Here is a 25,261-nt window from a genome sequence, read left to right as displayed (position 1 = left end):
AATCTTCCCTTCTCAAACACAATTCCTTTTAGCAACGAAGTGATCACAGCAACTACCGGCAGCACCGACAGTGAGGAGCAGCGGACGAGCGCTGCGAGAAGCAGGCTCGAGAGGAGCGGCCTGGCCGTTCCCAGCAAAGACAGACAGGCAGACAGCAACCACGGCCACAGAAGGGCCGTCCCCGACCTTCCGCAATGACTGGCAGAGGTCTGACAGCAAGGTGCTCACAGCGGTGACCCCCGTGGGGCGAGCACAAGGGAGGAAGGCTTCGCTCGTTCACACCTTTCCACGTTTTTAAAAGTTATTTCTAAAAGCATGGTTTTTGTTGCATAATAAAATTTCTAGACCTCAAAAAAATTCTTTCCAGCCACAGAGAAAGGGGGCAAATTCTACTCGATTAAACGCGTCACTGACGTTTTCTCTACAGGAGCACCTCGGCCCCGTCTCACGCCGCCTGTGAACGGGACACCTGTCCCCGATGGGACACAGTGCCCGTGCCGGGCACCGCCCTCGGAAGCTGCTGACGCCCATGGCTGTGACCGGCGCCGGGTCCAAGGGCCCTCAGAACTCACAGGACAACAGTGCTCCCCACGTGTGCAGCAAACAACATTCAGCCCAATAAAAGGAACTTCTTGGGACTCGAGGTGACGTCGCTCTAGAACAGGCTGTCCAGGAAGGTCTCCTGGAGCCTGAGAGTGCATTTACTTGTCTCTGACAGACTCCGGCTCGTAAGCTGCCGAGGCCCTCAGGCCTCCGTCCCGCCGGTCGGAGATGCGGCCACGCACAACTTTCCTTTTCCAACTAAATTTCCGTTTCCCCTTTTAACAACTTTATTGCGCTGTAACTCGCACACCACACACTCCGCCCACTTCGTGAGCACGAGTCCATGGTTTTTAGGGTGCTCATGGAGCTGTGCAGCCCTCACCACATCTGATCTTAGAATGTTTTCATGACCCCAAAAAGAAACCCCATAACCTTTAGCAGTCACCCCCGCCCCGTCTCTCCCGAAAGCTCCCCTCCCCCCAGCCCCACGCAACTGCTAAGCCCCCTTCTGTCTCTGTAAGTCTGCCTGTTGTGGACCAGTTCGTATAGACGGAACGTCACATGTGGTATTTTATGACTGCCTTCTTTCACTTACGTGGATGTTTATATATGTTTTTATTTTCTATTTCTAATTATACAAGAAATGTGTGAATTTATGCACCTTCTTAAAAAAATCAGAAACAAATGCCACCACCCCACCCCACCCCTCCCCATCTCCCTTCCCCATCGGGGCTCAGCAAACTTTCTGTTACGGTCCAGATGTTTTAGGCTTTGAGAGTGGCAGGTCTCTGTCTGAACCATTCAACTCTACCTTCGCAGTGCAAAGGAGTCACAGGTGATAGGGAAGTGAATGAGCCTGGGTGTGTTCCAATAAAACCCCATTTCCAAAAACAGGTGGCAGGCCAGATTTGGTTCATGAGCTAGTTCGCCAAGCCCTATTTTATAGGAACATAAACCTTTTAGACTATAAAGCATTTTAGCTATAAAAGCATTCTGAACTATGAGGACAGGGGCTGGCACTCGTGGCTGTGCACAGGAAGGCGTGCGGGTACATGGCCACGCCCGCCACCGTGTGCTGGCTGTGCCCGCGCCGTGCCGCCAGGGCGAGCACCAGAAGTGTCGACCGACCAGATGGTAACCATCGGCCCTTGCAGGAAAGAAAGCTTCCTGAACCCGCTCCGGAAAACACATCCTGCACTTCACGTGTTCTTTCCACATGCTCTGTGAGACTTTATGTCACTCTGCGACTTGTTTTTATTCACTCAGGAGTAAGATCCACCATGCTGGCATGTGTTAGCTGCAGCAGAGCCCCCTGTGGGCATGTGCGGTCCCCGGGCAGCCTGGAGAAGCGACAGGTGGCCAGGCTGCTCGAGGGCCACGTCACCACACACAGCGCCCCACAGGACCTCTCGGAGCGCCCCAGGCGCTCTGCTGCCAGGCTTCCCCGGGGTTCATGGCAGACGTCTGTGACACACGCATTCTTGCTGGGATGGACACTGCCCTCCCATGTGGCCCGCCCTGTCCCCTCTCCCCCCGCCTTACTTGGCAAAGAGGGATTTAAGGGCCATCAGCAGGCCGCAGGTCCCCAGGCCGTTGGTGAATCGGACGCATCTGTCCACAGCTGCCGACGCCAGGCCGAAGAGCTTGTTCGCCGAGTGGCCGAGCTCCTGCACGCAGTCGATGACTTCCCCGTGCTCCTGGTTGGCAAGCGTGGACAAAGGAAAGCCACCTCAGGCTGGAGCGCACGGAACCCCGAGGGGGGCCCCCGGCGCCATCTGCACCCGGCTCCCTCACAGGGATGGCAGGAATGCAGTCACCATGTGGGACAGCGCTTCCCAGACCTGTGCCACAGGAGCCGTCTCGGTGGCCTGCGAGATGTCACAACTTAACTCGTGGCAGGAGGGCACGATCAAGCCCCGGCGTCCACCCCTGTGGTTTCAGCTCCTCCTCTGTCTCTGGGACTAACAAGGCCTGTCTCCCCGAGGCTCAGGCCCAGAACTCGAATCTCCGTATCAGACATTCCAAAAGGACACAGTGAAAAAAATGCTCCCTGCAGGGGCAAGAGTGTCACCAAAGTGGAAGAGACCTTCTAGGCAGCACGCGGCTACTGTAGAACCTGTCTTAAATGTCAACTGACCTCTGCTAGACACCTTAACACCTGCACTGGACACGCCCTTTCTTTTCCCCGGCCCACACAGAGAACAAGGCCGCGTGGCACTGTCTGTGGGGGCTCGGCTGCCGTCCCATCGGCCTGCCTTCCTCAAACACAACACTGCCGCAGTAAGAAAGTCTCAAATCGGGGAGGTGATCACCTTATCCTAAGACTTCTGTCTCTAGACCCATAGCAGTGACTTTAAATGGCAGCTGAAGCAGCCTGTGCTAATTCTCCATGCAGATGGCAAGAGTCCACGAGGCCCTCGGAGCCGGTTCTGCCCCCGTGATGCCGCCTCCCACCGAGTCCCACGCACCCCACCCCCAGGATGCCCCGAGAGCGGGCGGGACACGGGCATACCAGGGGCACCGCGCTCATCTGGATGAGGAGGCTGCTCGTTTCCAGGTCGCCGTACTTGAGCTGGTAAGGCGCGTACGGGCCGTACACGGCATCCACCAGCTCCGCGACTCTCACCAGGCTGGGCTCGTCTTTAGGATCAGAAAAGAGAGGCAGTGATGAGTGAAGGGCCGGGAGCGGAGGCGGGACCAGGCCAGCACTGGGACTGCGTCCTCGTAGAGGGACAGTGTTCTGCCAACCTGCTCCACTGAAGATGGGAGCTGTGACAGGTGCTGCGGTCTCTGCCCCAGTGTGGACTTGCCGTACCAGGGTCTAAAGTACACTAAGGACACCAGGCCCGTCGTGGTCAAGGACCCACATGTGACATCCCTTGGCGGTCAAGTTAAAGAGCCAACACAGAGCACAGGCTCCACAGGAGAACATTTTCCGCCTCGAGCCTTCCCAGGACTTGGCAGAAGCAGGGTGCTGTACCAGGCACTCCCCAAATCCTACGTGCGGCTGCACAGAAACCGTGAGCACGCCGGCATCAGAAATCTAAGTGCGTGCGCTTGTGACTCGGCACACAGCTTCTCAGGTGACGGACCACCCAGCGACCTGGCACACGTGGCCTGAACGCTCGCTGACGTCGCCCCCCGCGCCTGTGCCCATCACTGTCCCTTCCAAATTGCACTGGGAACGCACAGGGTCTTTCCACCCACTGTGCTGGTCCCTTCTCATTCTGATGTTCATGTCATTTCCGATCTGGTCAGTGGCTGCCCCTCAGGCTGCCACCTGTATTTTGACACATCCCTATGAGTCTTTGAGTGCTTTCTTGCTTTCTGATACAAACTGTCCCAAAAATGTGTTAAAAAGTCATAGTAACCCATAGTTAAGTGGTCATCAAACATTTAATGACATAAGAAAATTCCCCTTATATTATTTTGAACAAAAAAATATGATAGCATGCAATCGACATTTAAAAATATGTATAAATATGTATGTGCATATAAAGTATATATATTTATGAAAAATTTACATTTAATTACTGGGAGAAATATGACCGAAAGCTGTCGTGGTTCTCTCCAAGTGATAAGGTTAGCGGTCATTTTTATTCTCTTTTTCATTTTTGTCTGTGTTTCCAAGGTTTTTTTAAATTTAAAAAACACTTTTTTGAACAACTCAGTAGGACTCCTGAAAGATCCCTGCGGCCACTGCAGCGTGACACAGCGCTCTCCCCGCTGGCTCCGCAGAGCTGCCCGTGGTCGGCAGCGGAGGAAGGTCTGTTTCAGTCTGCCCCGGCAGGACGCGCAGCTGCAAACCCTCTGGCCACTGGGAAGGGCACCTGGTGCCCTGGAGGCTGCCCACCGCCACCGAGCCTCTCCCGCAACCACGGCCTGAGCAGGGAGCGTGCCAAAAACACCCATGAGTCACCGGGAACCCGAACAATACACACGGTCCCTGGAACGTCCGAGGTAATTACATGCAAGTGTAATTAAAGAGAATAACTATGGAATAAGCCAAGGTGGTGACACAGCAGCCACACGGCAGGACAAGGCCTTCTGGAAGTGACTTCCTGATCTGACAGCAGCATGTGTCACGAGGTCGGTGTCCCCTAAAGGTTTACGATGCTTTTACCATAGACAGAAAACAGCCGGGGGACGTGGCAGCACGCGCACCGTCTACCCAAAGGAGCCAGGGTGAGCTCCGCTCTCCGATGACAGTGGGGGGTCTGCTGTCCCTACGGCCACCGCCAGCCCTCACTCAGCAGCCCTGCCCTCAGAGCCGCTGCCACTCCGAAAGCTCCTCAGCCCGTCTGCTCCCGCGAGCGCACTCTGCGGGCTGAACCGAGGGCTCATGACGCCGGGCCAGGCAGAGGGACCCGCCCCCCAGTAACCTCTGCCCCTGGCTGCACCGAGGTCTGGGTCTGTTGCCTCCCCAGGGCATGTAAAGCGCCAGGCAGCACGGCTGCTAGGGGTGGGTAGTAAGCAACCGCCGTGTCCACGACGGCGACATTCTCAGGGCAAAGGCTTCCATACTGCTGAGAAGCGGAACCGACCCATCCACCCGACAGGGCAAGCCACCCAGGCCCCAGAAGCGTCAGTCAACAGAGCGAGGAAAGGCTGCTCACGTGAGTGGGACAGCAGTGCCATCTCCAGCCCCTTGGCGAAGTGGGTGGTGGTGGCGTGGAAGTCCAGCAGCCTAGAGAGCTCCAGCTCTGGCCCCGCCTGCTCCACGCCGGCGCTCAGGCAGGCGGGCAGCGACGGCGCCAAGTCGCCCAGCGTCTGGATGAGCAGCACCGTCGCCACCTCGTGGGGGTTCCTGAAGACCTGCGGTGGGAGAGAGGTCTGCGGTTGGCACCCGCAGCCAGACGGGCACACGGCGCCTGGGTCCCCCAGCCGAGCGCGCCACACCCCCTTCCCCCCGCCAGGTGGTCGTGCGTGGAGTGCGGCGGGGGCTGGCAGAACTTGTGCGTGCCCAGGGCAGCTGGCTACTTGGCATCTATCGCTGGCCCCAAGCACTCAACTACTTTCAGACCTGTGAAATGTAGTACCTAGATGGTCACCAAAAGCTGGCTGGAGAGAGGGCTGTGCCAGTGACAATGCGGGGCTCGGGGCGGGAGCTGGGGAACCAGAGTTAAGGGAGCGGTTCAGGCATCAGAGCTGGCGGCCTTCACGCATACGGGATGCCAGCCTGTGGCCACCCTGCTCCCCACACAGGCCCTCAGTAAGGACGGGGCCGCTTTCTACTCTAAGGGCCACCGGGAAGGGTGTGGCCTGTTCAAGCCTTTAGGTCACAGGCCCACTTACTCACTGAGGCCGTTTTCCATACCACCAACTGCAGGTGTCTTGACAAAGCTTCACTGTGCGAGTTTAGCGAGACCTCACAGACCCCACTGTCCATTACATGCTTTATCGCAACGCAGCTCAAACATGCTACCGTGTTTCAACCATGAATCAAGATAGAGGACTACTCTTACGCAACTCTGAGACCAGAAAAGGTGTAAGTTTAAAAACTATAAAATCGATAAATTCAAAACTTTATTAGAAAATACCTTGAGATAAACGAAAATGGACACACTAAATAGCAAGTTAGGGGATGCGGCAAAGGCAGTGCTAGGAGGGAAATCTGTATCTGTAGATGCACGCGTCTAAACAAATCTCAAATCAATAACCTAACTATACGTAGTAAGGAATTAGAAAGAGACAAAGAAATTAAACCCAAGAGCAGAAAAACAAAAATAATAAAGATTAGAGCAGAGGCAAATAAAATAGAAAAATCGATTTTAAAAAAATCAGCAAAACTAAAAGCTGGCTCTTTGAAAAGATCGACAAAACTGACTAAGAATAAAACAGAGGAGACTCAATTACTACAGTCAAATATGAAAACGGGGACATTATTACCAACTTTATAGAAATAAAGCATTAGGAGAGAATATGATGAACAACTTACTGTAGGCCAACAAATTAAATAACTTAGATGAAAGAAGCAAATTACTAGAAAAACAATTTATCAGCACTGACTCAAAAAGAAATAGAAAATCTGAACGAATTTTCTATAACTAGTAAGGAGACTGAATCAGTAATCAAAACTCTTCCAACAAAGAAAAACTCAGAACCAGGTGGCCTCACTGGTGAATTTCTATCAAACATTTAAAGAATTAACACAAATTCTTCTCAAACTCTACCAAAACATCTGAAGAGGAAGGGACATGCTATGGTCTGAATTGTGACCTTTCCTGAAGCTCACTCCCCCAACACCTGAGAAGGTGACTGTACTTGGAGACAGGGCCTCTAAACAGACAACTAAGGTAAAAGGAGGTCATCTGGGTGGGCCCTAACCCAATCCGACCAGTGTCCTTGTAAGAAGAGATTAGGACATAGACACACACAGAGGGGTGACCACGTGAGGACGTGGGGAGATGATGGCCATCCACAAGCCAAGAGAGAGGCCTCAGAGGAAACCAGCCCCGCAGACACCTTGATCTTGGTCTTCCAGCCTCCGGACCTGAGAAAATGAATCTGTTGTTTAAACCACCCGGTCTACGCTGCTTCGTTACAGCAGCCCTGGCAAACTAAACGTAACACTTCCTCAAGCATGAGGTCAGCATCCCCCGATACCAAAGCCAGACAGACACTTAAAGGAAAAAATACGCCTCATGAACCCACACAAAAATCTTGAACGAAAGACCAGTAAACCAAATCCAGCAGCGCATGGAAAGGGCCACACACCATGACCAAGTGAAGCTGATCGCCAGAACGCAAGGATGGTTCAACATACGAAAATCAATCAACGTAATATGGCACATTACCGGAATAAAGGAAAAAACTCACGATTACCTCAGTTAATGCAAAAAAGCATTTGAAAAATTCAACACCATTTCATGATTAAAATCTAAACTCCATAAACTAGTAACAGAAAGTAACTTCCTCAACACGATAAAGGCCATAGGTGAAAAGCCTGCAGCTAACATCATACTCGCTGGTGAAAGACTGAAAGCTTTTCCTCTAGGATCGGGAACAAGACCAGGACACTAGCTCTCGCCACTTCTGTTCAACAGGTAGCTTTAGGCAGAGCAGTTGGGCAAGAAAAATAAATAAAATGCAACCATATCGGAAAGGAAGAAGTAAAGTTATCTTGGCTCGCAAATGACATTATCTTATATGTAGAAAACACTAGAGAATTCACAAAAACGCTGTTAAAGAGTTAAACAAGGTCAGCAAAGTTGCAGGATATAAAAGAGACAAAAATCGGCTGTTTCTGTATGCTGACAATGAACAATCTGAAAAGGAAATTAAGAAAACAATGCCATTTACAATAGCATCAAAAATAAAATATTTGTAAATAAATATAACCAAGGAGTTGGAAGACTTGTACACTCAATACTACAAAACACTGCTGAAAGAGATTTTAAAAGACACAAATAAAATGGAAAACATTCTGTGCTCATGAACTGGAAGCCTTACTATTGTTAGGATGGTAATACTACCCAAAGGGACCTACAGATCCCAGGCAACGCCTGTCAAAATCCCAATGACATATTCTGGAAAAAGAGAAAAAACCATCCTAAAATTCATAGGGAATTTCAGGGGATGCCAAATAGCCACAACAACCCCGAAAAAGAATATCATTGGCAATCTCACACTCCCCACTTCAAAACTTACTACGAAGCTCTAATAATCAAAACTGTGTAGTACCAGCTTAAGGACATACATATAGACCTAAGGAATAGAATGGCGAGCCTTTCTATTCCTTAAACCTTCACATACATGGTCAAATTATTTTCAACAAGGGTGCCAAGACCATTCGATGGAGAAAGGATGACATTATCGACAAACGGTGCTCAGAAAACTGGATATCCACATGCAAAGAAAAAAGCTGGACCCTTACTGTACACCATATAAAAAATTAACTCAAAATTAACCAGACGTAATCATTAACAGCTAAACTATAAAAGAAAACATAGGGGAAAATTCTCATGACTTTTGATTTAACGATAGTTTATAACGCCAAAAGCACAGACCACAAAAGAAAAAATAAACCGGACAACAAGAAAATTTAAAAATTTTGTGTATCAAAAGACACTATCAAGAGAGTAAAAGGACAACATACAGAATAAAGAAGATATTTGCAAATCATACATCTGATAAGCAATCACTACCCAGAATATATAAAGAACTCCTAAAACGCAATAACAAAAACGAACAACCCTGATCACAAAAGGGCAGAAGACATTAATAGACATTTCTCCAAAGAAGATAACACGAATGGCTGATAAGCACACGAATAGATTATAACATCTTTAGTCACCAGGGAATACCAGTCAAAATCACAATGAGATACCACCCCACACCCACTGGGATGGCTATTGTCAAAAAAAAAAACAGAAAAATGACACGTGTTGAGGGGACGGGAGGAACGGAAGCTCTCGTGCCTTGCTGGCGGGATGTGAAATGAGCCGCTGCTGTGGAAAAGGCCAGCGGTTCCTCAAAACGCTAAATAATCACAGCACGGCCTAGCAATTCCATCCCTGGACGCAGGTATCTGTGCACCGACGTTCCCGGCAGCGTCGTCTACGACAGCGGGAAGACAGAGCAACCCGTCTGCCGGCCGATGGACGGGTGCTAGCCTGCAGTGTATGCATGAGCGGAATACGACCCAGCCATGAAAAAGGAAATTCCGGTCCATGTTGCAACGCGGATGATGCCTGAAAACCTGTTAAGTGAGGTAAGCCAGACGGAAGCACAAACGTTGTCCGATTCCACTTATGTGGGGCATCTAGAAGAGCTGAAAAGTTATCGGGGCAGGAGGGGACAGAAGGCGCCAGGGGATGGGGAGCGGGAAACAGAAAGTTACTGCTTAATGGGTTTGAAGCCAGACGGTAGCGAGTTAATCGACACTCTGAGCGTCCTTAATGCCACTGAACTAAGCACCGAAACATGGTTCGATGGTAAATTTTGTCTCATGTATATTTTACCACAACAAAAACATTTTTAAAACTGTAGAACTGATACAATTCAAAAGAACAGGACAAATAAAGATGGTGTTCTCCTGAAACTCAACTGCCTCTGTCATCACTAACTTGACCTTGAGCTCGGCATGCCTAGACAGCGTGCCGATGCGTGCCAGGATTCCCACTGCTTCTGCCTCTGTTCAAAGAGGGGCGCCGATGAGACAAGCAGCACACACGCACCCACTGAAGTCGCACGGAGGCAGCTGGGGAGAAGGCGGTCGCGTCCATGCCCCAAGACATGCTTCTATTTTTCTCCGAGATTATTAGGAACGGAAAGCAAAGGTTTTAAATTCTCAGAGAATTCGCAACACCTCAGTGAGCACCTGTTTAGTTCGATAACCTCCCTCTGGCGTCTGACAGAAAGAAATGTGGCAAAGAACCGAACGAACTCAATCCACTTCCTGAGGGACCGTCTTCCCACGACCTGCAGCCACCACCACGAAGCCGAGCCACAGACATCACGATGTCACTTCAGCATTCACCTCCTAAAAATGAGGACATCCTCTTACGTTACGACAGGCCAGTGAATCACACTTAGCCTTGGCGTAACACCTACTACAGGCCATGCTGAGATTTCCCCATTGTCTTTTTAACGTCCTTGACGGCTTCTGTCATCATGCAGAATCCAATCAAGGACGTGCAACTGCATTGAGTTGTCATATCTTCTTGGTCTCCTTTCATTTAAAAACAATTCCCCAACATCTTTCCTGTCATGACAGTGGCATTTTTGAAGGACCCAGGACAGCTGTTTCTCAAAACAGTCCTTAGTTTGGATGTTTCTGCGCGTTTCCTGTGGTAGCAACAGGGCTAAGCCTTCCTGGCAGGGAAACTAAACAGTGATGTTGACGCCAAAGTCGTTTCTCGGTCAACCATGTCGCCCAGCCTCCCGCTCTAAACTGTCTTCCAGAGACACCAGACTCCGGCGTGCTGCATCCGAAGTCGTCCACTGTGCCCCCAGCCCCGCACCGCTGCAGTGGGACACGGCCTGCTCCCCAGACAGCTCCTCCCTCGTGACCCCAAACATGCCACGGAAGGGGCCACACAGACCTTCCGAGACTGCCCAGCTCGGCCGACGTCCTCGCACGGCAGAGGGAGCACTCTAAGAAAGGACGAGACGGAGCTGCTCTGTCTAGAGAGAGAAGCCATTTGTCCTCTCTGGGTGCTTGAGAAAGGGCAGAGGGGACAGTGCTGGCCTGGCTCCCGCCGCCCGCCCGCCCGCCAGGCCAGGCCAGTCAGACCAAACGCTCGGCTCCGGAGAGTTCTAACTGGTTGGCCAGGTGAACTGAAAATTAATCCCAGACTTTCCCAGTACGCTTTACACATTTCCATTAAACACACTGGCTCCCTCATGCTCAGGTGTCCCCTCTCCTTTAAAACAACCGGGGAAAGGGGAGTCTCTGGCCACTGGCCAAAGAACAATCAAAAAGTTCACAGACTGAAAATGAGAGCTACTGAATTAATCTAACTAGCCCCCAGAAAAACAACCTGACACTCCCTGACACTACGCATAAGAAGTAGTTCAAGACAGACCACAGACCAAACTAAAAGCTAAAGCTTCTGGAAGAAAACACAGAAGAGTATCTTTGCAATTTGGGGGTTGGTGACGGTTTCCAGGACACAGAAAGCAATAACCATAAAATAAAAATTAATTAATAAATTAGGCTTTGTCAAAATCAATACCTCTGCTCAAGCCACGGACTGGGAGGGACGCGCCCAAAGCCTGGCTCAGGACTTACACCCACATACACGAAGCACCCCTACAACCAAGTAACAGCGAGGCGATAACCCTGGTTTTTCAACTGGGCAAAAAAGCTGAACGGACACTTGAGAAAGGAAGAGAGATAAGCACGTGAGTAAGTGCTGCATCCGTGGTCATCTTTAGTCATCGAACACGATGAGACACCACTATGAGCCCACCAGCATTGCTAAAATTAACAAGACTGACAACTCCCGATGCTGGCCGGGATGTGGGGCAATCAGAGCTCTCAGGGGCGTGTGTTGTGGGAGCGTAGAAAGTATGACCACTTGGGTTTCCATAAACCTAAACGCGCACGTACCCTGAGAGCCAGCAGTGCCCCGCCTAGGTATATTCCCAAGAGACAGGAACACGTGTGTCCACAAAGACCTCAAGGACAACATTCAGAGAGGCTTCACTCCTACTGCAGGCCGCCCAAGTGTCCACCAGTAAGGGAAGGAATAACAAACCTAACAAACCGTGGCGCCTTCGTACCGTGTAACAGGACTCAGTAATAAAAAGGGACAAACTACTAATGCACGTGACATAAATAAGCCTAAAAAGTGCCCACTGAACGCAAAAGCACACTGTGACATTCCACTGGCATCGCATTCTGAGACGGGCTGGGTGACTGACGGCAGACACGAACCACAAGGGGGGCTGCCTTCAAGGGTGCTGGCACGACACCCGCCCCGGAAGCAGCACCGTGGAATTTTCTAGGGCGATGGCACTGTTCTCTATCTTCACAGGGGATTAGGTCGTGCATTTGTCAAAACTAATCAAATGGCACAGATAAGATGAATGCGCTTCTCATTCACCCCCCCCCAAAAAAAAACTAACAGGCGTGTAAACACATGTTGCACCACACCAAAGTGCAGGAGATGACAGCGCCTGCCACACTTACATCTTGGAGAGTGTGAATTAGCATACGCTCACGCCTTACAGAACTTGGGACGAGGCCTGAGCGGAAGTCTGGGAAGTCTGAATCCTTTTTCTACTGGGTGAAAGACATGTGTGCACCTAGACACAGACTGTTTGTATCCTCACGGTATCAGCAGTGGAAGTGGCAAAGCCACGTGAGTGAGTACGGACAGACGGGGCCACTGGAATCTAAGACTGCACAGAAACAGTAACGCTTTCACAGGACGCTGGTTTTCATTTTTTTTCCTTTCTTTTTCATTTTAAGTCTGGATTAGGTTGGTTCAAGAAGAAACTACCTTGCATGACATCACCTGTATGAAGAATTCACTCCAACTACAGTCAAGTTCATCCCAGCAAATGAATGACAAACAATTGAAGAGTGAGTCACAACTAATTAAAAAACATATATACTAAGCCACACCATAAACAGGCCCAGTCAGCCATCACTCAAAGTAGGGTGGCCTCCCTTCTGAAAGAGGACGCAGCGCATCTCCTGGCATCAAGACCCAGGGACAACAGTTCACATTCCTCATGGCTGGAAATGCCCACAAACTCGGGGAGAGTAAGGGACGAATTAAGTGCCCCAGTCTCATGTCCACCCCAAGTCAGAGGCGCCTTTAAAATCACACTGTCCCCTGGAAGCAGTGTCCCATCAAGGGAAAACAACTTTAGAGCAGGTACATTTTACCCAAAGTTAAGATAAAAAGAACCTGCTCACTCGCACACCACCTGACTGAAGGCCGCCTTCTTAGATGGAAGATAAGGCCATCGGAATTCCAGGGCCCCCTGCTGCTGAACCGCAATTAGATTCTATTTAAGATGCAGACAGGAATGGTGATAAGAGTTTGAACCAGACCTAAAGGTTTCACAGCCTTGGGTTTGGAAGCTTGTCCTTTAACCCCTTAGGGGATGGTGGAAAACAGGAGGTCCCTCACGCAGTGCCCTGCAGCTGACAGACAAGCCCCAGGGCGGTCACCGTCCCCTTGTCACCCAGGCCTTGCTCTCCCCAGAACCCCAGCGAGCTGTTACCTGTGAGGCCCACTGGATCTGCGTGTGCCAAGCTCCGAGCAGGGTGTCGTAGAGCCCAGCAAGCTGCTGGTCCAGGGGCAGGTCACTCTGGCACAGCTCCTGCCAGGCTGCTAAGAGCTGCGCCTGCACCGGCAGAACAAAGCGGGCATGAGGGGTGCGCCAGGGCACGCCGCCCTCCGACCAGCCCTCCTGCCAAGGCCAGCAGTGGACCGCGGCTACTCTCCTGCACGAGCGCCCCCACCGGTGGCCAGACGCTCCAGAACAAGGCGGAAAACCCCGCTCTGACTGGCACTGGAAGCTGGAGTCTGTGGCCCTCTGTCCTCTCCCCTTGACCTTGTCTCAAAGGGGCCAATGGACATCCACTCAGCAGCTATCATCACCCCGCCGGACAGGCCTCAGAGGGGGCCGTGAATGGAGTTTCAGTGTCAGGTCCTAACACTACTGCTTTAAACACACAAGACCGCTGGGCTGGAAGGAACCGGGTCAGCCCAGGAGGCCGTCAGGTCTCCAAGAACCGGACCCCGACGGCCCCAGAAAGTATGTTTAATTCTTTAGGAGAGTCAGCCACGGCACACTGCTCGCCTGCGGGGGATGTGACAAAAGTCACGATGGGAATCCCCCTTAGAACACCAAAACGTGAAAAACTGAACAACTTCTCAGTTCATAAATGAAACCCAGTTATACAGTGTTTGTGAATATACAAGACAAACGCTGATGGTTCTTGTCCCAGCTGGCAGGTAAAGGAACCCAGAGGCTGGGCCAAGAGTACCCCCTACTGGCTAACTAAGAGAAGACGGTCAGAGCGAGGAGGCAAGCTTCACCTGTGAGAAACTAGGGCGCTCAAGCCCAGGGTGTGAGCGGTCCAGAGTCGGAATCACTCAGCGCCTCACCTTGTGACATCTGTAGTAGTATGCAAGAAGCTGGGGCATCCGGTCAATTTCGGTAAAAACCTTCACAAACACTTTGGCTTGGTCTAGGGAGAACAACATAAAACATGTTATCTGCTGTCAGCGGGTTTCCCGCTGCAGCCAAGAGAAAGAACTTGCAGGGCAGACGTGGACACGTGTCAGCCAGTACCCAACAGTTCCCGCCTCGACAACGAAGTGACGCCCGTGCGGAGGCCGTGACTGCGGAAAGAATGCAGAGTGAAGGACAGAACACGCGTCCCTACGGACACTGCGAGCCTTGGCTTCCTGGGCACCGTGACCACGGTGAAGAATGTCCATCAGCACAGTCACCGTGACACACGAACAGAAAAGGGAGCCGCACTGGGCGGGGAGGCCCGGACTGTGCAGCTGAAGGCGACCCTTACCCTGAGCACCACGCAAGGGCAGGTGGGAGCCTGAGTCTCGCCTCGTCCCAGCCCTGAGGTAGAATCACGAAACGTCGACACCAGAGAGGCATCTGAAATGACCATCAGGCAATCTCATTTTACAGAAACGGAGCCTGCAGCCCCAAGCGGAAGCCGCTAAAACGGCGCAGGCTGAACCGCGTGAGGCCGCTGCTACTCAGCCACCGCACATGACTCAGTCTCACGCTTGCAAGCCCTGGGACCAGCAGACCTCCTGTCAGGCTCAAGAACCAACCCGCTCGTTGCTGCCCCAGGGCCTTTGCGTGTCCTGTCTGCCCTTCTGGCTCTTGGCTGTGCCGCCCACCCCATCGGAAGGGCCTTTTCCTACCACGCCTTCCCCTCCCCAGAACCAGTCACGACCCACATTCTTCTTAGTTACTTGTGTAACAGCTTATTGTCCTCCTCACCCTTAGAAGTGGAAGCTCCACAAGGGCTGTGACCTGTCTTGCCTTGTGTCACTGTTCCTAGAAATTAGCAAAGCACAGGGAGGCGCTCTAAAAATGTAGCAAATCAATGACTGTTTTCGATAGCACTGTTTTGCAACAACATAAGTAGCAGGTTCGTGGCGGAATAAAGAGAAAGCTGAGAATAAGAAAAGAACCTGCCTGCAACCCTATCGCACGCTGCTAAACACTGTCAATGTTTTGGAGTGGATTCGCAGAATGGTTTTGGACAGAAACTGCTATAGTGTTTACCCCTCTGAACATAATTACGACTCTAAAATCTCTACCCAAAACAGTATTTGTTATTTCTTGAAACAAATAATAAAGTAGAATTTGGCAGTATAGTAAACCGTTTAATAAAAGCAATGTGAAAACTTAAAAGTAATCACATGGGTGGGTCTGTAGCCCTTACAGAGGAATTCGAGGTTTTCAAGATCGGTGCATTAAGCTCATAAAAACGGCATTTTGATGGCTGTCAAATGAAAAGGAGGAGGATTAAGAGGTACAAATCGGTAGATACAAAACAGTCACGGGGACGTAGAGCGCAGCACGGGGAACAGAGTCAGCAGTATTGTAATAACTCTATACGGTGTCAGGTAGGTACTGGATTTATCGGGGGGATCACTTCGTGAGTTACGTAAATGTCTAATCGCTGTGTTGTACACCTGAAACTAATATAATATTGTATGTCAACTATAATAGAAAAAGTAAAAATATAAAAAAGTTTTAAAAATTAAGATTAGTGCATTAAGTTAAACAGACAAATCTGTAGCACACCCAACCAACCTAAAACAAATGTCAGGCACCATACAGAAGTCTTAAGATCACAGATCCTCCTGTGACTTACTGTCACCGATGGAAACGTTCCATCACACACACCAAACCGACGCCGCCTCTCGGGAGCCGAGGGAGGGAAGCGTTCCGGAAAGGAGGGAGGAAAACCTGTCAGCTACTGTGAGAAAGAGCTGAGCGCACGCAGACAGCGGGCTGCACTGTGCTGCTGAGACCGTCGGGAGACCCTCACGGACGGGCCCGGGGGACACCACACGTTCAGGAGTGGCAGGAGCGGGAGCAGTGGCTGCAGACGGCGCTGTCCCACAGAAACAGCTGAGAAGGGAAGCCAATGGCTTCCGGCGGTCTCCTCCTGGCTACCCAATCATTTCGTGGATGACAGGGAAAAAGAGATAAGTGTGTTCAAATACCACTGGAAAATGACATGCCCTCGTTAGCTCCTTGATAAGGTGCAACTCATCAAAGAGTGCACTTCAGATCTGCACGTTTCGCTACATGTACAAAAGCATCAGAAACCAACACTGAACGCTAGGTAGCGATATGAACACTGAAGTGTTTCGGAGTGACGCGTCCTGAGGCCTGCAATTTACTTCGAAATGCAGTAGAAAACAAGACGATGGGCAGAGAGGTGGCCGGGTGGGTAGACATGTGACAAAGCAAGTGTGGCACAATGCTAATGCTGGGGTTTAGATGGTGTGTTCACTGTACGGTCATTTCAGTGTTTCTGTACTTTGAAAATTTCCCTATAAGATGTCGAAAAAAGGCAACCACCACAGTTACAGTTCTACTACCAATCTGCATGATCTAAGCAACACTGAGACATTCTCAGACTGGAGACGCGGGAAGCCTCACCCCAGTAAAGAGGGTCCGCAGAGACGAGAGGCGGCCGGCACTCACCTACAGACTGCGAGGTGAACGCTGCTACGATCTGGGGGCTGGCCAAGGCCTCCAGCCTGTTCTTCAAGGCCTCCAAGTATACGCATTTCTCTGAGTAGTCTGCTGTGTCGACGAGCATGGCCAAGCTGTTCTGCATGCCTGTGAGCTTGGCAGAAATCACAGCCACGTCCTAGAAGACGACCAGCACAGACAGTACCTTTTTAAACACCCCAGCATTTCAATTAATAAAGGACAAAGTATGTGAAAAACCATGAAACAAGGAAATGGCCCATGAACATATTTACTATTATTAGTACTCAAATAAATAGAAATTAAAAGAAGAAAGTGCCATTTTCCTAACCAATTGGAAGAACTCTTGAAAATTACAACGGCTACTGTTAATGAAGACACCGTAAATTCATACTGTCTTTCTGGAAGGCAATTTGGCAACCTGCATCAAGAGCCTTAAAAATATTCAGCCCTCTGACCTGGTACTACCTCTTCTAGAAATCGGTCTAAGGCAATAATCAGAGGGACACAAAGATATAAATGTATTATAATCAGTGTGATTTTAGTGTCGTAATAACAAAAGCCTGGAAGTAACCTAATCTTCCATAGTAACAAATAAAGCAGAAATTACGGGTCACTCGTCAGGGCTACGAGAAAGACACTTTTTGCTGTTTATTGCTACTCACAAGTCTTTTCCCGTGTACATTTATAACTTTTTAAAAAACCTTATAAAGTTTTCAAAAACAGCAAAAGAGATGACAAACAATTAATCACGCTTAACAAGTGAGAGCGTTTCTCCCACGGCACCAGCTCACGTCACCCCAATAAGCCAGTGCAGCCGCATTACGTGTCGCCCACCCGCAGCCCAGGTCCCGGGCGCGAGGCCCCTGTGCCTGCGCTCCGCGAGGCCGTTTGCTCCGTTTCCCACCTTTTGTTCCAGGGCTTCTGAGCCACCCAGGGACTGAGCAGCTTCGGGCAAGCAGAGGGTGCAAGCCGAAGGGGTGGAAGCCCAGGGCCTCGGATCCCCCTCCCCAGGTCTACATGCTGTCCCCACGTCAGGGCGTCAGGGTGCTGAGCAGACAGCTGCCTCACCCGAAGGGACTTTGCCACAGCCCTAAACAGGGAACCTACCTGAGTCTTAAATGTCTCTTCAATGTCGGCACTCAGCGTGCTCCACTTGTCCGCCTCCTGGAGGGACTGCGCGGCCAGCTGCATCCGGGACTTCACCTGGTCGATGTCCACCAGCACCTGAGCGGGACAGGGGCCAAAGGGCGTGGGAACCGAGGGAGGGCGCCCCGTCTGCCGCCTCCCCTGGCGCCCTGAGCTAGCGCCGTGGCACGCCTGTCCTGGGGAGCCCCGTGCCCGCCACAGCCTCAGGCTAGAGTCAAGCGGGTGCTGAACAGCGAAGAAGCTGGCAGGACCCAGCCAGAGAGGGGTCTGCGTGCAGCACCTCCCAAATCCAGAACCGGCGCTGGGACGGGAGCCCAAATACCTGCATGGACTGAGATGTGTCCTGTTCGAACTTCCTGATGTCCTCCTTGACGAGCACCATCTGCTCCCTCAGAAAGGACGCCTCCTGTCTCAGGGCCTCCACGTCGCGGAGCACGCGGGGCATGTTCTGAAGGGCCTGGAGACTCGTCTCTGCGTGAGGGCAGAGACACGCAGCGCAGGTGAGCACCGGCCCGGCCCCAGGACGGCACCAGCCAGTCACACGGGAGGGGATTCCGACCCCCCTCGCCGGCTTCCGAGCCTGGAACACGGGGCTGGGCAGGGAGCTGGGCGGGGAGCTGGCCTCCGCTGACCAGATCCCCCCAAGACTGATGGCTGTGGGCGTGTGATTTATGGGAATGACCCAACGACCTGACCCAACATCAACCGCCCTTCACCGCCGAGTTCGATCGCAAGTGCCTTTCCAGGGAGCAGGATGTGAGGCGCTGATGCCGGGTGGGTGCTCGCTATGCGGCAGGTGCTCGCTATGCGGCAGGTGCTCGTGTTCATCACATGGCTCACTGTCATGGCGTCGCCAGCAGCCACTCCTCACAGGCCGGCAAATGTCAGCTCAGAGATTTCGGAGCTGCAACCAAGCCTTACACGCATCTGGTCCCGACACTGCTCTCCTCAAACTTCAAAACCCAGTCTGCAACCTCCAGCAGCAGCTGGAGCGCAGTTACAACACAGGTTCCTGGGGCACGGACCAGGAATCGTATTCAGTAAGCATGACAAGAGATCGCCTGAGACCAAGGGATCTGCATTTTCTAATGTCCCCAGTGTTAGCTAGAATAAAATTTGACCCTCTCTGCAGACCTGGAAGTGGGAAGGTTCACGGGACAGCCCTTCAACCCTTTCGTGAGAAGTTCCCTGGCTGTCAGCTGAAGAAGCCAAGGTCCCCCGGCGCAGACAGATGTCACCCCAGAAGTCATGCTCCAGGGACCTGCCCGTCCCGCTCTGCCCTAACCGCTAACGTATCCAGCCCTGACCCCTATGAAGTTCAAAGACTAAGGAAACAGAGACAGAACACACGAAGACGTCCCCAACACACACGCTTCACTCTAATGGCACCATTACGCCCCCGGCCCAGGCTCCCACCTGCCAAACCTCAAACTCACATTCCGGCCTGGCTACCTCCCTGTGTACCTCTTTTTCCCTCTCCACAGCCCCCCAAAATGTCCACTCACGTATACATTTTAAAACTACCACTTTCAGTGGTTGCCTCTAGGAGGGTAAGGGTCAGATTTCACTGCAAAAGGACATGGGGACTCTTTTTTGGGTGATGGTAATGTTCTCTGTCTTGACGGGGGTTCGAGTTACACTAGCTGCCCACATTTGTGAAAACTCACCTAACTCATCTGATAAGATGCACGCATGTCACTCACTGTGCGCATTGTGGAATTAATGTCAGCCCTTCCTTCAAGGCCTAACTTTAAAAAAAAGCTGTGGACAAATACTGGATTCTAATTATACTGTTCAGGGTTTGAACCGAAACATTTGGGGATGAAGTTCACTGGTGTCTGCAACTACTTTGAAATGTACGCCAAAAAATAAGATGGATCAGGCACAAATGATGGCTACCTCTGGGATACAGCAAGCAGAGGGAAGCGCCAACTGCAGGATCTAGGCAGCGGGTGAGCCGACGTCCACCACAGACTGTCTCGACGCCACTGTTTGGCACCTCCATCCACAGTTGCTAAGTTCAAGACTCTGTTCTCATTCTCGATTCTCTCCCCCTCTGGGTCTTCGTTCCAACCCATCAGCAAGTTCTCCTTTTTCTTTCTCCTAGAAATATCTTGAATCCACCCATTTCCCACCGTCTCCACAGCCATAGCCCCAGCTGAAACCACTATCATCCCTCTTCTGACTACAGCAGTAGCCTCCAGAACGGAGACAGGAACCAAACCATGTCGCCCCCCCTCCTTTCCCATCACACCCATTTTAAATAAAACCCAAACTCCTTAATGTGACATTAAAGTCCCTGAGTGATCGGGGCCCGCTGGCCCCTCCTGGGTCTTATCAACAGTGTGTCTCTGGACCCTGAGAAAGTTCGTGCCTGATAAACACCTGCTGACTGAGCGAACGAGCAAATCGACCCTCCAGTCAGGCGCCCGCAGCATCCCCTGCTCAAACTTCCCTTTGCTATAGACCTGCGCCCTTGCTTCAGCCCCTGTGAACATGCAGCCATAAGCCTCCGAGGGCTTGTCATTGCCTCTGGGATGAAGCCCGAGCCCTGAGGGTGGTCAGCAGGGCCTGTCACAGTCTGGCCAGATCCACTCCTCTGCCTCGCTGCCCGGCAACACTCAAGACGAGTGTTTACCGATGCTACTGAAGAAACTGTGCTTGACGTCTAGTCTTTCTCTGAAGTGGCAAGGCCGTCTCACAGCCACAAGCCTCTGCATGTTGTCCCCTGTCCCGCTACAGCGGAGGGGTAGCAAGGTATACTGCTAGAGCCTGGGCTCCGCAACCAATCGCCTGGGTTCAAATCCAGGCTCCCCCATGCATTAGCAACACGATGCAGGCAGGCTGCCCTCTCCACCGTCCGTTCTACCACTAGGACGTGCAAGTAGCCGCTGGGCCCACGTCTAGGGACTACTGCCCGGCTTAAATGAGATACTCGTGCCTCAAAGGGGCCTCACCAACACGCTGACCAGGACACTTCTGCACTGTGCACCGCTGGGTCCTTCCACTGTCCATCACTGTGAGGTTCCTCACCGTGTCAACTACTAAAAAGATTGCCACCCATTTCCAAATATTCCGGGGAGAGGGGCAGGCGTTACCACCCCTGGTTGAGAACCACACGCAGCACGTAAAACAACGCCTGCCACACCAACGACCCCGACGTCTGCTGTCCTGGAATTAATGTCCGCCCTTCCTTCAAGACCTGGTGGGGAAGTCAAGTCCTCCAGGACGCTCCCGGATAGGAGGCCCTGCACCCTCCCGGGCTCTCCCAGCCGGGGTTCCAGACTCGGGAAGGGCACGCCCCGCTGCGACCCAGCTGCTGACAGCAAGCCCCAGACGGGGCACGTCCCACCGCAGAGCCACTTCCCGACACACGCACAGCAGACGCTCGGGAATGAGCACAGGTGCGAGGGACACTAGAGACCCTGCAGCGAAACGCGCGCCCTCGCTCCGCGGGCCCTGCGGGGACCTCCCGGGCCGGCGGGGCGACGGCGGGCAGCGCGGCTCCGAGCCGCGTCCGCGAGGTCCACGCCCCGCTGTGGCGCGAGGTCTTCCAGAGCCGGCTTCCCTTGCGAGGTGCGAGGTGGCCGCAGGGCGCCCGCCGTCCCGCCGCCCGCCGCCCGCCCCCGGCCCGGCCCCCGCCCCCGGCCCGCGGCCGCTCACCCTCCACGGCGTGGTTCACCTCCTGGATGAACAGCTGCAGCTTCATCACCAAGGTGGCCGCGTGGCCGTCCGCCTTCCCCGCCGCCGCCTCCTTGGGGCCGGCCCTGAAGGCCGCGTTGATCCACTCCTTCACGTCGAAGTCTTCCGCCAGGAACCTGGAGAAGTCCATGGCCGCGCCGCCTCGGCCCCGGCGTCCGGGCCTCGCGGACGGGCTGCGGGCGGCCCCGCGGTCGCCGCGGGGCGGGGCGGGCCTGGGGGGCGCGCCGGGGGCCGCAGCAGCGCCACTCGCCGGTCCGCGGCCCTCAGCAGACCCTCGTCGCGCGCCGCACTCCTCCCGGAAGTGGGAGCGTTACCATAGCGACTGCGGCGCTCCGGAAGTCCGGGCTGGGGAACGCCCCTTCCGCCGGCTCCAGGGCCCCTGCGCGGCCCTGTCCGCCGGGCCTCTGACCCGCGCTCCTCGCGTTCCTACCCCGTCGCTCTGGCCGCGCGGGGACGGGATACACGGCGACTCTGCGGTCCGCCTGCTTCCTCTAGCCTACGGCACCGACACCTCGGAGGACCTCCCTTGTCATAGAGGCCAACGTTTAAAAAATGCCACTTATCCGTTCTCGCGCGCGGCTCCGGAAGGCTGTATCTCTGTAGGAACCTAAGTCCACCAGTGAGGAAAGCTGGCACCCTACCTCGTAGGCGCAGGCGGATGGGACGGACGCCTTAGGTGCCTCTAACATGCCCCTCGCCTTTCCTAGCAGCTGACCCGTTTTAAAAACAGCTTTATTGAGCAATAAATTTCACCAGACTCAAAGCTCATGCATTGTTAAGTATACAATGCGATGATTTTCAGTAAATTTCGAGCGTTGTGGTTCTTCCACGAGAACGGTTCCACCAGCCCAAGTCCATTTGTTGCCCATTTGCACCTAATCTCTGCTCCCACCTCCAGCCTCGGGAAACCACCCATCCACTTTCTCTCCCTAAATTAACCTTTCTGGGCATTTCAGGTACTTGACATCATAGGCCGTGCAGTCCTGCATCTCTTCATTTCACTGAGCGCGTATGAGTAGTTTGTTCATGTTGCTGACGTGTTCCACCATGTGGATATCACTTTATCGGCTCACCAGTTGATTGGCATTCGTGCCCTCTAGCTTAAAGATATCCTGAAAAACGCTGCTATGAACATTCACAACACGTCTTTGTGCGGACACATTTTCATTAAGAAATCCATTTAACTTTTTAAGAAACTGCCAGACTTATCCAGGGCAATTACATCGTTTTACGTTGCCATCAACGTCCGAGGGTCCAGTTTCTCTGCAGCCTCACCAATAATGAGGATGTACTGTTATCACTGCATTTCCCTAACAACCAATGATATTGGATATCTTTTCATGTGCTTATTAGCCATTATTTATATCTTCTTTGATAAAATGTGTAATCTTTTGTCCACTTTCAAATGGGGTTGTTTTCATGTTGCTGAGCTGTCAAGTTTACATATTCTGTATACAGTTCTTTTACCAAAGATGTAGTTTGCAAATATTTCCTCCCAAACTGTTGCTTTTCATTTTCTTAATTGTAATTTTTGAGGCAGAAAAGTTTTTGATTTTGATAAAGTCCATTATAATTTTCTTCAACAGATTATACCTTGGTTTTTATATCTAAAAAATCTTTAACTCAAAATCACAAGGAATTTCTCCTAAATTTTCTTCTAGAAATTTTAAAGTTCTAGCTCTTACATGTAAGTCTGTGATCCAGTTTGAGTTCATTTTTTGTGCAAGGCAAAGGTCTGTTTTTTTGTGTCAGATAAACAATTATCCCAAGAGCATTTGTTGAAAACTTTCCTTTCTCTACTGAATTGCCTTTAGATCTTTGTCAAAAATCAAGTGACATAAACCTAACGGTTTTAGACTCTTAATTCTGTTCCATTATCTATATGCCTATTCTTATATCAATACCAAACTGTCTTGATTACTGTATAGTTATAACTCCTCCCACTGTTATTTTAAAATATTGCCTTGCTACTCCAGACCCTTTGCATTTCCATGTACATCTTATGATCAGTTTATCAATTTCTACCAAAAAAAAAAACAAAAAAGTCCTACTGGAACAGGGATGATATTGAATTTATAGATCAAATTGAGAACTGGCATTACCTTGACAATATTGAGTCTTCAATACATAAACATACAATGTCTCTCTACTTATTAAATAAGATCAGGAAGCTCAACCTTGGCACTATGGACATCCGGGACTGGATAACTATTTGTTGTGGGGGCTGAACCATGCGTTGCACAATGTTTAGCTGCACCCCTGGTCTCCACCCACTATACACCAGTAGCATACCCCTCAACACATACACATAAAAGTTGTGACAACTGAAAGTCTCCACACATTTCCAAGTGTCCCTTACTGAGAACAAACATCTCTGGTTTAGAATCTAATTTGGATCTTTCATTTCTCTCAGAAACATCTTGTAGCTGTTCATGGTAAATGTCTTGTGCTTTTTGTTAAATTTATTTCAAAGTATTGTATTCATTTTAATACTATTGTGAATAAGTTTTTCTTAATATTTTGTCATAGAATTGATTTTTACATATTTTATACATTTACCTTGTATCTCTTGGGATTTACTCTTATTTTGAACCTCACCAAAATTTTAAGTATTTGCTTTCATTTATTTTGAGGTAAACTTTAAATAGCTATGGGCATGTCAAATCTTCTCATGTACCGGAAGCCAGGTGGACAGGCTAACGGCAAACCAGAAGTGAAATGTCTTAGCTAAGTGCTACTTTACACGTATTACCTCATTTAATTCTCAAAACATGAACCACCCTACTGTCTGCTTTACAGGGGAGGGATCTGAAGTGGGTGGACCACTTGCTCCAGGTCACATGGCCACTTCGAAGCAGCGGTGAAGCTAAAGAACAGGATGACAGCAGAGGGTGACTTAATTGCTTCCAACTGTTGTAGGTTCAGATCACAAACTTTAAAAGCCGACGTGTCTGGGGCCTGTAACTGACGTGTTTTTTCAATGTGGACGTCAATAATTACCCGTAGAAGTGGAAGGAAATATTCAGGAAGGCAAAGAATACTTACGCATTTGAAAATGCAAGCTTTCTCGGAATGAGCGAGGTACCACTGGGACCGTACTGGACATGGGCAGCAAAAGGCCAGGATGTTTTCATTCTGGCTGCCATTAAACGTGATGAGAACGCGACCTTAGCACCTTCACTGTGTTAACAGAAGGTGTGGCTCATCTTATCAGAGGACACGCCTGCTTTGTTCTAGCTCTTTCCAGATGAAAAAATGCCAGGTTATGCTTTTAAAAAACAAAAATCCAACCATACCTAGCATTCCAGGACACTCTTAGTTTAAAAAGCAGCACACCTGGTTGACAGAATCTCACATTTCAGGGCTGGGTAAGCATGCTCGATTGCAATGTAAAGAATCTGTGACATGTAAACACCAGTAGCTGAGCTGTTTTAGAATAGCTCCTTGCTTTCTACCTTTAGTGTCCGCTGTTTACATGTTGTGGGTAATAGGCAGGTTCTTTTGGTCCTTATTAAGCATTTATCCTGTTTTCCACATTTATTATCTCCACAGGCCACTTCCACCCAGAGGCACACAGGCAGAGCAGCATCAGCCCAGACTTAGCGTCACTAGAGATGAAGGAGGGTGGTAACTACAGGTGTAGCCAAAGGGACAGGAAGAAACGTGGCCTTATCATGACAGGAAAGGCCTT

General features: G+C 51.1%; 1 protein-coding gene across 1 annotated transcript in view; it reads right to left on the bottom strand.

Moving 5' to 3' along the window:
* COG7 (component of oligomeric golgi complex 7) overlaps positions 1–21,853 on the bottom strand; it is a 40,783-nt gene extending 18,930 nt beyond the window's left edge. The window contains exons 1-9 of the mRNA XM_039840222.1: positions 21,532–21,853; positions 18,191–18,339; positions 17,830–17,946; positions 16,711–16,879; positions 14,118–14,200; positions 13,228–13,350; positions 5,160–5,358; positions 3,056–3,183; positions 2,086–2,240 (exon numbers count right to left, since the gene is read on the bottom strand). Of these exons, the coding sequence (XP_039696156.1) occupies positions 2,086–2,240; positions 3,056–3,183; positions 5,160–5,358; positions 13,228–13,350; positions 14,118–14,200; positions 16,711–16,879; positions 17,830–17,946; positions 18,191–18,339; positions 21,532–21,700 (1,292 nt within the window). The 5' untranslated portion in view covers positions 21,701–21,853. The remainder of the gene's footprint in view (positions 1–2,085; positions 2,241–3,055; positions 3,184–5,159; positions 5,359–13,227; positions 13,351–14,117; positions 14,201–16,710; positions 16,880–17,829; positions 17,947–18,190; positions 18,340–21,531) is intronic.
* Between the last annotated feature and the right edge of the window lie 3,408 nt (positions 21,854–25,261).

Source organism: Pteropus medius, unplaced genomic scaffold, assembly GCF_902729225.1.
Source record: "Pteropus medius unplaced genomic scaffold, Ma_sr-lr_union100, whole genome shotgun sequence".
Classification (NCBI taxonomy): Eukaryota; Metazoa; Chordata; class Mammalia; order Chiroptera; family Pteropodidae; genus Pteropus; species Pteropus medius.
This window is presented reverse-complemented; position numbering and strand designations above follow the sequence as displayed.